Source organism: Platalea leucorodia (assembly GCF_965183815.1).
Source record: "Platalea leucorodia genome assembly, chromosome: 8".
NCBI lineage: Eukaryota > Metazoa > Chordata > Aves > Pelecaniformes > Threskiornithidae > Platalea > Platalea leucorodia.
Genome location: NC_138830.1, coordinates 34,348,662 through 34,361,636, shown reverse-complemented (window position 1 = coordinate 34,361,636; position 12,975 = coordinate 34,348,662). Strand labels below are relative to the sequence as shown.

Here is a 12,975-nt window from a genome sequence, read left to right as displayed (position 1 = left end):
TGCTCCTGCCCTGGCGCAGCACCAGCGGCCATCTCCACAGCATTACACAGTGTTTGCTTTTGTGTTATTTGCCCAGCATCCTCTGCTGTAGTCACAGCTTCCCTCCACCCCGATGGCAAAGAGAGGTACGCATTTCACTAAGCCATTAAGGAAACATTCTCTTAAGGCCCAGGAGCCTCACTACAGCCCTCCAGTGACATTAGCTATGCTTAATTAGTCTTCCAGCTAATTTTAAACCAATCTGCCTGCTTGTGGGAGTAGCAGAAACCTCAAGACAACAACAGATGTTCTGCTGTCTCTGGTAACTTCAGATTAAAGGTTTTGTAAGTAATCCAGCACTTGGTGCTTGTTGCCTAAAGTAGTACCAAAACAGTTTATTTCTGGCTGCCAAGAAATAAATACCCTCTCCTCCCAAGACTAGGTACATCTCACTTGTTTTAGGCACACTGCCAAGACACCCGAGTGACAACTGGATACACTCTGAAGAAAAAAATCCATCATCCACAAAATGCAGTGCTAAGCACAGGTAGACTTACCACTAGTGGGACAAGAAAGAGGGGACACTACCTCCAAGACCATCCTCAAATGCTTATGCAGAATATACCCGAAGTAACAAAACTCACCTCCTACTCAAATTACTTCATTCAAGTATTTAAAGACTTTATTGCCAAATTTTACCACTTTGTCCTACCCATCCTCCCCAAGTCTCCAGCAAATCAAAGATGTGGCAGAAAAGCTACTTGGCAAGATGCCTGGAAAGGAAATAGTTGTTCTCATCATCACTAAGATAAAACTCGCTACTGCAGGTAACACCAACAAACCACATCTAACATCAGTCTGATCTGAAGCAGCAAGATCAAGCATTACCGCTTAGGCAGTTACAACTGCTTGTACCAGCTCATGCATGTGAGCAGACAAGACACTCCTACACAAACAGTCTGCCAACAGCAGGTAGCATTGAGGAAGAGCATTGCAAGTTCCATGAGTGGTTGCTCTCCCTACACACAGCATGTTTCAAGCCAAGTTACATCCCTGAGCCAAGATAACAGCCACCAGGAGTCACACGCTGGGCTCGAGGGATCAAACTCCAAGCTTTCCAAATACCTGCAGAATTACCTGCTTCAGGATGCCTACAGCCTTTGTGCCAGCAGCGTTCAGTGAGCAAACACAAGCTACAAGCTCTCCAAGGTGCATCTGCTCGTGGCAGGGGGGTAGAACCGGGTGATCTTTAAAGTACCTTCTAACCCAAACCATTCTATGATTCCATACAACGCTAAAGGTTGCTGAAGAATACAGTTAGCTAAGGAACCAATTTTAAGGCTCTGCAAGCATCTTTTCCCCCTCATATCCCAACTCATTTATCATGATTTTTCAATAAAAACAAGCTGAGAGCACATCCTGTGCTTTGCACAGGTAGTCTTCCAATTGCTGTACAGTGTATACAGTGTTTACAAGTAGGATATAAATGCCTGCAAATTTTATTGGAGTCAAAGCCCTTAACCATATCAGAAATTAAAGGGAACACAATGAAGGAATACAGGAGAGTTGCTCTGGATTGAGAATGCATCAAAGTTGAATACAGGCATTAGACTGCTTTAACTTTGCATCCAAAAGCAGTGAAGTTGTTTACATCTTGCATAAATTCTTGCTAGATAGAGCTTAACACACTAACTCTTATCCCATGATTTGGCATGGGGAAAATGAAGCCTTCAGTTTAAAGTATCTGAATTTGGCAACATGAAATTTAGCCTTCAACTCCAGTGAGGTAATTGCTTATCAAGAGGTCACTGTCTTACAGTCCTCCACTTTGTCAACAAGGAAATTGCACCATACCTCCTTCATAGGAAAATATTTACACAGAAAATTTAAACTATTGTTGAAGCAATTTAACAATAGATCTTCCCTAAAAGTCTGCTAATGCATATCTAGCAACTTTGAGATCCTACACTCAGTGTAACTTAAAATAGCATTTGAAACATTCCAACAGGAATCACATTGCACAGAAGAAGCAATTTGCTTCTCTAACATTTTTGCACGCCTGCTTAGAGCCTGTGCATTTAGTGCACAAGTTTACAATGCCAAGCCTCTACATCGGTACCTAATAAATGCTACAGAATAAAGTTCCTTGCAGCAAGGGCAAGCATCTTAGTCTCTAGGCTGTAATGACTTAAGGCTTCTTGCAGCTTTGTTTGCTTGGCCAGTGAAAGCCAGAGAAGTGCCATCCACTTTCAGTCCTAGTTTGGAGTTGGTATCCGATTTGGTCAGGTAGACTAAATCCCATCGCAGTTTCAGACAAGTAGACTGGTGACAAGTCAGTTGCGGGTCACTCCGGGCCCTTCTGGAAGGAGAGATGCAAAGAAAGTCTTGAAAAAGACCCATGCTGTGCTCATAAATGAAGGGTTGGCCTGCTGCCGTTCTTGTAAAACTTGTCCCTCATCAGGAGATGCCTCAGGTTCATCTGCTCTGCCTGCATTTCCCCCCTGCCAAAATAAAGGACATTTGGTAAATGAAAGCATTGCAGAAATGAGAAGAATCAGGTGCCAAACAGCATGTTTGTTACCGAAATGTCACTGTCAGAATATAAAAAGCTTGCAAGTATCCCCAGACAACCACAAAGTCAAAAAAACCCCAAGCTGCACACTAGTATTACTGGTTAACTCATGCCATGTGTCCAAGAACACTAAGACAGACATGAAGCACCAGATCTGATGAACTATGTCTGCATTTACAACTAATTAACTTTCACTGACATCAGCCAGAGGTTTCAGCTTGGAATGCAAGACTCAGGTTGATTACATACTCAAATCCTGAGGTACTAGTCTAAACCTTGTCTTCAGTTACAGAACCTCCTCAGCTCATGACAGACCCCTCTCTCCATTACAACATCCTAAAGGACAGAAGCAATAAAAAGATAACGTTCAGCCTGAAATTTTGTATAACAGAGGAATTAGCTACACCAAAGGAGGACTCAGGCTGGCAATTATTCCACCACGGAAGATAGTTTCTGACAAAAGTTTAGAAAAAAATTTGCTACTACATGTAATTAGTAAACTGAAAGTAAAACTTCACAGGGTTTCAGGCTCATGGTTAAAAAAATACGAAGACAATACCTGTAAGTTATTGTTCTGGTCCTGGTTTACAGCAGCTTGAGGAGGAACATTGCCTGGGAAGGGCTGAACTGGTCTTCGTCTAAACAGAAGCCATCCAACATGATGCCTGGGGAAGCCAATAGATTTGTATTAATACTGGTTAAATATTACTCCTTCCTGTTACACCAACACAGTTCAAGTAACATCTGACTGCTCAGAGCTGCAGACAGCAAGTTCAGCACATTAAGGTCTCTTTCTGCCCTGACCCAGTACAAGTACAGGACAAGTTTTACAATACTTTGAAAGCATTCAAAGCCTCCTGTCAGCAGCGAACCCTGAGGTAGGAGGGGAAGACCAAGCATCTGCTCACATTCAAAATAAGCAGCACTACATCCAGGTTTGTATCTACTTAACCAGGGCTCAGCCTGCTGGAGCATGCTGCTAGAGGTACAAAGAGCTTGCTTGTTTACCATGTTGTGTGCACCCCTGGGTAACTCTGTACTTGCCCTAGAAAAGGGCACAAAGAACACATGAAATGGAACTATCTCGCCAAACCATAACAGGCCATATAGACCTTCTTAGAAGGTCTGTATCTTTACAGCACCTGCACCTTGTAGCCCACAATAAGCTGTTCAAAGTTACACTTCCAAATTATCAATAATAAAATTTAAGGACTTTTAATGAAGCAATTAACCTTCACTCTCCAAGGATGCATAGAAGTTGGAAGAGCTGATTATTTGAGCTGCTCCAGTTTCAACTCTTTAGATCCACCGACAGGAATTCAGAGGCCTGCATCACTTGTTTTACTGGTGATCAAAGAATTTGAGGGGACAGATGACCTCTCTCAGACAAGACATCCCAAGCATGTCAACTGACAGTCCATTATCGGGCTTCCAAGAGATTTATCCCAGTTTCCTCCGCTAGAGAGGCTCAAAGGCAATTCAGGACACCACATTCAGTTTAGCTTTGTTTGCTCTCCAGAGAGGCAACACACAGCAGGAAAACCTGCACAGGTACGTGACTTCGGTAACAGGTGTGAGAACCTCTTCCCAACAGACTTCAAACATTTGATTCCCCTACAAGCAACTCATTTACTACATTGAACCTACACATCTGCTCAACACCGCCAAGCTGCTGGGGCTTTACACTGAGAGCTACTGAGGTTTCAAGTAGTTTTCTAAAAAGAAAGCCAGCCACACCAGAAGCATTAGTACAAAAACCAGGTAAGATCACCCACTATCACTTATTCTTCATTTCATCAAGGGATGGGCAGCACTTCTATTTTTGCTAAACCCTGAGTTATACCAGGATAGAGAAGTGGTTCACCCTTTCCAGGTACAAGAGTCATATGAAGCTCAACTACCAGAAAGCTGACCACAGTACAGAACTCACTACTTCAGTGAAACATTTCTGACATTTTCTAATAGCAAATATTAATAACATACACTTACAGATACATCAGAACAGTGCCACTCATAACCAGGAGGAACCTGCTGACACTGGAGTAGAAATAGATAATGTTGACAAAAACATAGAACAATGTTGCTGAGTAGAGCCAGTCCAACCAATCTCGATTGCCACCCTCCTCCTCTTCCTCCATGAGGGGACCCCCTTGGGCATTCATCCGCAAGTTCTGGTTGGCCGCTGCATTAACCTGGGCAGCAGCGTTCTGGTTTACAGGCTGATTTTGTGCAGGGAATGGGTCTGGGAGAGGGGCTGGGGGTGTCACTGGTGCCACTGGTATCTCCTGAGGACGCCGCGTATGGGATGGGTCAGCAGATGCAGCAGTAGAAGCCAAGCTGAAACCAGAGAACACAGAATACAGAATAAGGCTTAGTCAAATCCTTTCACACTTAACATAGGCACTGAAAATTTGTCCATCTTTAAGTATAGAGTCTTATCACATGCAAGGAGAAAGCACCAAGTTTAGAGGCTACAGAAGGGTTAAAAACAAGTTTTAATTCTACCCATGACAACAGTTGCATAGTGACTTCAGCAAGTCAAACCAGGCACCTTCCACTTTATGAATAATAATTTCAACACTTGGCAAAAAAAATCTTTAGAGCAATCTAACAGTAGTCTAGAAGGCTGCTGCAAGTCTCAGCTTTACCTTTGTCACTGATTTCCAGCCAGCGCTGTGTGTGCTACTTCAAGCAGTCAAAAAAAAGGTGAAGAGCTAAGGCTCATCAGCAGGATTACATTTACTCTACAGACACCTGCCCTCCCAGTCACAAGAGTCAGATCTGCAGTTCACAGATTCAAAAGCCCTGAACAGTAAACCAAGCACCACATGACAGTTAGAGGTACATTCCCACACCAGCATAAGTCACAACAAAAAAAGAAGTCTTCCTAATCACACTGCATCAAAAAAAGGAAGAACTGCCAGAAACTTCCAATTTCCTTGTATTACAGTTTCTACTTTCTACTGGTAGCTTTGGACAGAAAACTTACTATTGCATGTAATATTGTCTTGCATAAATCTGCTGAAACCAGGACATCTGAAGCATGCTGTAGGTTGTATAAGCAGAGAAGCCAGGAGCCACACCTTGGAAAGGACGCTGAGTTGTTTCAAACCTTGGTGAAAATTTGAACACATTCATTAGCAAACACTGGACAAGCTGCAGGAGTCATTTCTTACAGGACAATGTAAATAGCTTCTGCCATTTTGCACATCCAAATGCAAAATTAATCCTTCCTTCTATAGTATTAAAGACATCTCTTTACCCACATGAATAAAGGGAAGATTTCCAACTAACAGAGCAGTGCATTTTCCTTTAGCTTCTTTCACATCCCCCAAAGCTTTTTTATATATATATCCTCATCATCTTTGGCCCACATTCTACGGACTTAAGATAGCATGTGCGGCATAAGGGGCTGGCATCCAACACAAAGCTAACATTTTAGAAATCTTAGTGGGGTATGTAAAAATTGTATTTACCTGTTACTGGCTTCTGCTGAAGATTGGCCACTAGAAGAACATCTTGTTCTTTCACCATTTGAGGAAGATACAGATGGTTCCTGACTAGCTTCTGATGGTAACTTTGGCTGATCAGCTTTAACCTAGGAACAGCAATGCAGTTAGTGAGGTTTACTCAGGACACTACACACACCTTATGCAAAAAGGTCACACCACACTGAACAGGCTCTTATTTCATAACTGATGCACAGTTCATGCACTTTGTCCTGCACAGTACCTCTAGGAACTGCCACAGTCCTGACACTGCTCTTGGGCACCGTGCCACAAGCACCTCCATCACTATTTTAAAGCTCCTTAAAAAGTCACTGGCATGTAAAAATGACTTGATATTACTCTTCACTTTCACCAGATTTACACTTTTTACCCATACAGTCAGGTCCCAACTGGTTATAAAATGCAATTGGAAGAACGAGGGAACTGCACTCAAGACAGTCTGAGTTCTTAGCTATGAAGAGTTTGTATTTGCATACACAAACTGCTGCACACAGAATTCAAGAGCTGTTCTGTGGCCATACATCAGCATAACACCCAGACCAAAGCTGGCTCACATCTATCAAGCACCAGACACAGTCAGGGTAAGCTCAGATTGCCTACAATGGGCAATATAAACACACCTCCAGTCATATTAGCATGTCCACTTGAAATTAAAAATTGGTTTTGGCCATTTGCACTGAAGACCAGTAAGTACTCTCTTCAAGCATTAAGGCTCATCTTTGGCTTCCTCTTACAGGCTGAGTCATTAATGAGCACAGTGAAAACATCTTCAGCTAACAGCCTTCTTCCTTCCCCACACCCCGATTAAAGACCAGAACCGCTTCCACTCTGTAACTGGTATGTCTTCTGCGCAAAAGCACAGCCTCTGCCCAGAAGAGGCTGGGACATGACACGTCATATTCTATTTAATAAAACTGAATTTACCAAGAAGCATATCTCCTCTGAGCAGTGTATTACAACTAGATTATGGTTTTGATATTTCATAACATATACCATGAGAATCTTTACCGATGAACCATAGAATTATTTTTTCACTCAGCTTAATCCAAATACGTTCTCACATTCCTAAGGAAATTATCACAAAGTAATACTGCCATTGCACAAGTAGGAAAAAGCTGCGGTATCAGTGAACTTTAAAATAGGCATTCAATACTTCCCATTTTTAGTCACAACCCCAAGATAGTAAGTTAACTTAGTATGAGTACCTCTGCATTGGTTTCTTGCACATTTGCAGGAGTCTTGAAGTTGTATACCAAATGAAGAGCATGCAACTCCACGTGCTAAAATGTAACAGAAGACACATTACAAAAAAATACCACTTTTCTTTATATATTTCAGCACAACATGAAAGATTTTTTTTATACCTTTGGCAGCAACTCTCTCAGATAATGATCATCAAGCAGCAGTTTCCCAGAATAAATCAGCTTTTGGTCCTCTTCAGGCTTTGAAGAAAGAAAACAAAGAACAGGATTATTTGCTCTGCCAAGCACATGCAAGCATTAACTGAGGCAACTTGCAGCCAGATGGACAGAGGCATGCAGCTGGAAGCACCCCATGCATTAAGGTGCACAGGGAATTGTGCACATCTAAATTCAGCTAATGAGATGAGAACAATTGAATACTGAAGTGCAAGATTACTGAGGTCTAAATCATCAGGAGTATATGAAGCACCCCTTTGGCAAAGAACTCTGTCTGGACTGTAAAAGAGAGAGCATGTGACAAAAACATTTGTGTTTCTTAGAGAGGTTTGGAGTACCATCTAATCTGATCAGCACTGGAGGCAGTGTCAAATAAATCTGCTTGCACCCCACCAGCTGTTCACCTAGAGCCTTCCTACTGCAGCACAGCAGTCAAGTGAAAGCATACTGATCTTGTTTCTGGGCAATCGCCTCACTCCTAGGGAAAGCATGGCAAAAAAGCATGTCCTCCTGCTGAAACACTGCCCGTCGGGTGCTGCGGAGCACAGAAGTGCAATGCTAACTGAGTTTTTCTTTTGTCAGCTCACAAGACCCGTGGCTTGAAGCGAAGTCAAACTTCTGCATTTTCAGCATCAAACCCAGCTACCTCACTGTGCGCAGACTGGGCTGCCTCTCGTTCAACAGGGAAAGAGCTTTCAAAAAAAAAAAAAAAAACAACCCCAGGCGGTGCCTCAGCCCACCCGCTGCCCCCGCGGTCGGCGGGGCGTTCCAGGCGCTGCCACCCGCACACCCACGCACACCCCCCGCCTCAGCCGCCAGACCCGCTGACCTCGCCCGCAGCTGGTGTTCCCAAACACCCCGCGGGACACGCAGTCGCGGAGGGGGAGGGCAGTTAATATTTAATAGCGGCCGAACCACAAACGGAGTCCCAAAGTAACCCCCGGCGCGGCCCGAGCACGCCCCACGCCCGCACCCACCAGTGGACAGGTGATGCAGTCGGGTGCGGGACGCCCCAGGGGGGCGGGTGCCGGCAGGGCGAAGGGGCGGCGGCCCGGGGAGCCCCGCCGAGCCCCCGCGGGGATGCGCCGTCCCCTCACGCCAACCTCCCCCACGGCCGCGCGCGCGACGGCGGCGGGAAGGGGCTCGCGCAGCGGGCGGGAGGGCGCCGAGGGGAAATGGGGAGGCGGGGGTCGCGCACTCACCGGCGCCTCCGGTACGAGGCGGCGCAGCTCGGCCTTGAGGCGGCGCACGGTCCATGCGGGGGCGGCGCGGAGGCGCAGGTCGGGGTGCCGCTGCGTGGGGCTGCGGACGAGCAGCGACAACGGCTCTTCCATGGCAAACGCAGGACTGGGACCAGCGGCCTGCCTTCCCCCCCGACCTTTTTATAGGCGCCCGCCGCGCCCCGCCCTGCTGCAGGGCCGCGGTGGCTGCAGCTGATTGGCCGCGGCGGGAGCGGGGGAGGGAGGCTGACACGTGGGCCAATGGGACGGAGCCCCGCTTGCGGCGCCGCGGGAGGGCGGTGGCGCTGATTGGGCGGTGCCGGGAGAGAGGGGGCTCCGGCGCAGCGTCACCATGGCGACCGCGATCCCCCGCCCGGGGTCGGGGCCGTGAGGGGCTGGCGGCCATTGCGGTGGCGGTGGCGGCCGGTGCCGGTCTCCCCGCCGGGGCCAGGCCCCTGCCCTGTCTTCCTCCCGCCCTCCCGCCCGGTGACGGCCGGGCGTGCTCAGCCCGCGGGCCCCGTAGGCAGCGGGGCGGCCTCACCGGGCCGCCATGGCCGCCCGACCCCTGCGCGCCGCGCTGAGCCTGAGGGAGCCAGGCCGCAGCGCCGCAGCCTCCCCGGGCCCGGCCCGGCCCGGCCCAACCCCCTCTTCGGCACCGAGCAGGGAGGGGAGACGCATAACCTGTACTTTACCGCGTCTGCCCTTCAGACACCCGTCCCGCGTCCCGCCTGCCCACTCCTGCCTGCTTCAGCCTCGCTGCCGGGCCGCGGCAGGGCTGTTCACTGCGGTCCCGGTCACCCGCTCAGGCCAGAGCTCCACCACATGTCGGCTTCGGCAGCAACGCCAGTTTTAGGGATCCCTGGCTTCGCTTTTCCCTTTCCTCTTGGCCTGCAGGAGCAGCACAGCTCGCCGTGGGGCCCTGCACACACGGCGCCCGTAGCCTGATCCAGGTGAAACATCACCTTTTTCCTATGGTTATTTTACTAGATCTGCGTAGCTACCTCAACAGGTTTGTTTCTGGCTTTGTGGGGACAGGACACACCATGCTTCTGTGTGGGGTCAAAAGGAGTGCAGAGGTGTTGTGGAAAGGTGATAATTCAAGAAATTATTGCTGACAACAAAAAAAAACAACATAAAAATGTAGAACAGCAGCTTCTGAGTCCTCCTCCCCATACTCATCTTCCTTTGAGATGTGATCCAGCACTGGGAGAACCAGTGGTAGTGATCCTGATGCACCAGGAGGGGGTTTTAGTGTACTTTAAAACAACACTGTAGGAATGTGAGAAGTCAGTTTTATCTGTCGGCACCACGTATTTACTCTGCGTGTTTCATTAGCTGCTCAGTATTCCTTGGCAGCCAGACCTGTTGCCCAAAGGCACGGATGAGTTTGCAGCCAGTACCAAATTTTGCAACCAGAAAAGACACTCCGCCACAGGGATGCATCACCTCGCGGCTTCCCGGGGAAGAGCTGTGCCACAGGGCATCTCTGCCTCGGGAGCCAACAAAAGAAAATCACAAAGAAATGAACTGAGCCTACATCTGGTCTGACAAACCCTCTGCAGCTGCCAGGGTACATCCTTGCGAGGATGGAGAACGCCGGTGGAGCCCATTCCTGCATTGCATCCCTCCCCACAATGAGCACTGCAGCAGCAGGAGCCGCTTCAGGCCTGAGGCTGGGCTCCCCACCTGCTCTGCCCTTGGCTGTCCCTGAAGAGGCTCAGCACTCAGGTGGGCTTTCCCTCCCCCACCTCAGCTCTGTGCCCCCACCAAGCCAAGGGGACGTCGTCAGAGCTATCTGCCATTCTTGTTCTGCCAGCAGGGACCGTGATCTGTGTGCCCCAGCTCCTGGCGGCAGTGGAAGAGGGAAAGACAAATGCTGTGTCCAAGGCCGCGCTTGCCAATGCCTTCCATTAAGGTCAAGGTGACTTTGTTTGCTGCTCTCTTGGTTGCAGCCTTTCCTCAGGGTGCCCTCCCTTGAGTGGCAGGGACAGGATAAAGCTGCAGAGATACCAGTATCAAACCAGGTTCTCAGGCTCTGCCTGTGCATTTTGCTGGGAGTCCCTGTGCCGTTGCTGGCCCGTGGACCGGGTGAGCAGCCATAGTTGCCTCACCGGTCCTGCCTCCAGCTCAACCTCCTGTATTTCTCCCCCCTCTCCCGGAGAAGGCAGTCAGAGCTCACCTGAGCCACCTGCGGCCCATCTCCTGCCCTCGCCAGCACTGGGAACACTGCCCGCTCACGGGAACCTGAGGGCAACCTTACCTGAACCCAGTGGTGACCCGGCTTCGAGCAGGGGGTGAAGGAGCAACCTCCCGAGGTGCCCACCAACCCCAGTGTTCCTGTGATGCTAAACCTCGGCAGCCCCCCCCCCAAATCAGGGGGTGCTGAGCCCCCCAGGGAGCCAGGCCCTCGCTGCCCTCACCCAAAGCAGCCAAGAACTGGTGGATCTGAAGTCGGTGGACACGTCCGGCCATTTGGTAGCACGTGCTCCCGTCCCAGGGGCTGGTTCAGAGGTCGGGGTACTAAGGCAAAACAAATACCTGCCCCGATACTGTCTGCTTAGCTTACGTCTTGCTCTGTAGCCGCAGATTCAGGGACACAGTGCAAAACAGAAGGCGTGACCAGCATGTCACCCCCACTGTCCTGCTGAACAATTAACTCCGATTTACCAAAATTGGAGATGAAGGGCTGCAAGCTTCTTTTGTCACTGGTGCCTGCGTAAACATTAACCCTGGTGTAAATCAGGATTATCTCTCTGACCTCGACACAATTATTCTGTTTAAAAAAAAAACGGGGGGGGGTGGGGGTGGGGGGAGAAACTGCCGATGAAACTGACCTCTGTGTGCGGTCAGGCTCGTTTTCACCGCATAGCAATCTTTCAGCACAGCAGGAGCAGCCGGCGGAGGATTTGCCGGTACACGAGGAGGTGTCGCGCGGCCTCTCAGCCTGGTGCGCTCCCTTCGCTCACCCGGGTGGGGTGATGCAGGGGAAGAGCCTGCCAGGAGCCACAGTCCAGCTTACGCAGCCCTGGTGCTGTGGCGATGCCGGGGTCTGATGCAGTTTCGTGCCATCCAAAGGTTGCTCCGCAGGCCGGGGTAGGGCAAGGATCAGAGGACAGCATGATCCAGGCAAGCCGGGCTGATTCTTGGGATTTGGTTCCATGTGTTTATTCAGTAGGAAGTGCTGCACTTGTTTGGTGTCTGGCTTTAGAAAGCATTTCGTGGTGCTGCTGTCACAGCCCCTTCGGCTGGTGTGGCAGCTTCCTTGGAGCCCACGGACAAGACTTTAGTCTTGTTTAGGCGCCGGGGTTGGTGACCCTGGTGCCGGCAGCCCGGGAGCAGGCAGGGAGCCCGCAGCATGCTCCGGCATCAGGCAGGCAGAGCTGCACCACGGCGGGGTCCGTGGGGAAGGGGCAGCCTGTGTGCCTCTGTGCGTTTCTGTGCCTGAACCGAGCCAGTTCTGCCGGAGACGCGCCCTGAGGGCATGGCCTGCGGACACAGCCCGGCAGCACCCGAGGAGATGTGCTCTGGCAGCACGTCCTGGCAGCCTGTCGCCGCGACGGGCACGGCGACGCCAGTGCTTCGCCAGTGAACTCGAGCAGCTCCCCTCCTTGCGCTTGGTTCTTCCTCTGCTTGGTGCAGCGATTCATCCCGAAATGACTAACCCTCCCCGGCCGCGCCGCTCCCGAGCGGTAACGAAGCTTTCCTGCCGGACAGGGGAGAAAACCCGGGGGGAACCAAGCGGCGCGGCAGCGCGTGGCGTGGCCAGGCTGAAAATCGCCCCCCGCTGCCCGGGGCGCCCGGCGGCCTCCCCGCCGCTGCCAACAGGCCCGGACCGCGGGCGGCGCGGAGCAGGCAGCCCCGGGCCGGCGGGAGGGACAGGACCCTCTGCCAGCGCGGGGTCGAGCCACGCTGACATATCCCGCGGGTGACGCGGGGCTCCCACCAGTGACACGCGTGGGGCTGCCAGCCCCCCCGTCAGAGCCCGGCGTCCCCGAAGAGGCGCAGGCGCCCGCCCCTGTTGGTTTTAATTGTGCCGCTAATGAGGTTCCTGACAGCGACGGGATGGCCGGGACCGCCGGCGCGGGGCGGGCGGTGCCCGGTCAGGCTGCGCCCGGTGCCGGCCCCTGCAGCCCGCCCCGCCGGGGGAGCGGGGCCGACCCCGGCCCGGGCGGGGGGAGCGGCGGGGGCGGGTCCCGCCTGGGCCCGGCCCCGCCCCCGTTGCCACGGCGACGTTGTCAGCAACCCTCCGGCAACGCCCCCCCGCCCCGCCTGGGCCA

At 51.0% G+C, this 12,975-nt stretch overlaps 1 protein-coding gene across 1 annotated transcript; it reads right to left on the bottom strand.

The window, feature by feature from the left end:
• Nucleotides 1–1,499: 1,499 nt before the first annotated feature.
• On the bottom strand, nt 1,500–8,846 carry HERPUD1 (homocysteine inducible ER protein with ubiquitin like domain 1). The gene is made up of 8 exons (XM_082320840.1): nt 8,681–8,846; nt 7,425–7,502; nt 7,266–7,340; nt 6,028–6,149; nt 5,541–5,663; nt 4,541–4,888; nt 3,111–3,216; nt 1,500–2,480 (listed from the first exon to the last, which is right to left on the bottom strand). Exons 1-8 carry the CDS (start codon nt 8,810–8,812, stop codon nt 2,313–2,315), a joined length of 1,152 nt encoding a protein of 383 aa, XP_082176966.1. The 5' UTR covers nt 8,813–8,846; the 3' UTR covers nt 1,500–2,312.
• Nucleotides 8,847–12,975: the final 4,129 nt, after the last annotated feature.

Coding starts and splice junctions, on each gene's coding strand:
- HERPUD1 (XM_082320840.1), bottom strand. CDS start 8,812: ATGGAAGAGCCGTTGTCGCTGCTCGTCCGCAGCCCCACGCAGCGGCAC. Junction 5,664..6,027: donor TCAGCAGAAGCCAGTAACAG/GTAAATACAATT, acceptor ATTTTCACCAAG/GTTTGAAACAACTCAGCGTC. Junction 3,217..4,540: donor GGCACTGTTCTGATGTATCT/GTAAGTGTATGT, acceptor TGGCTTCCCCAG/GCATCATGTTGGATGGCTTC.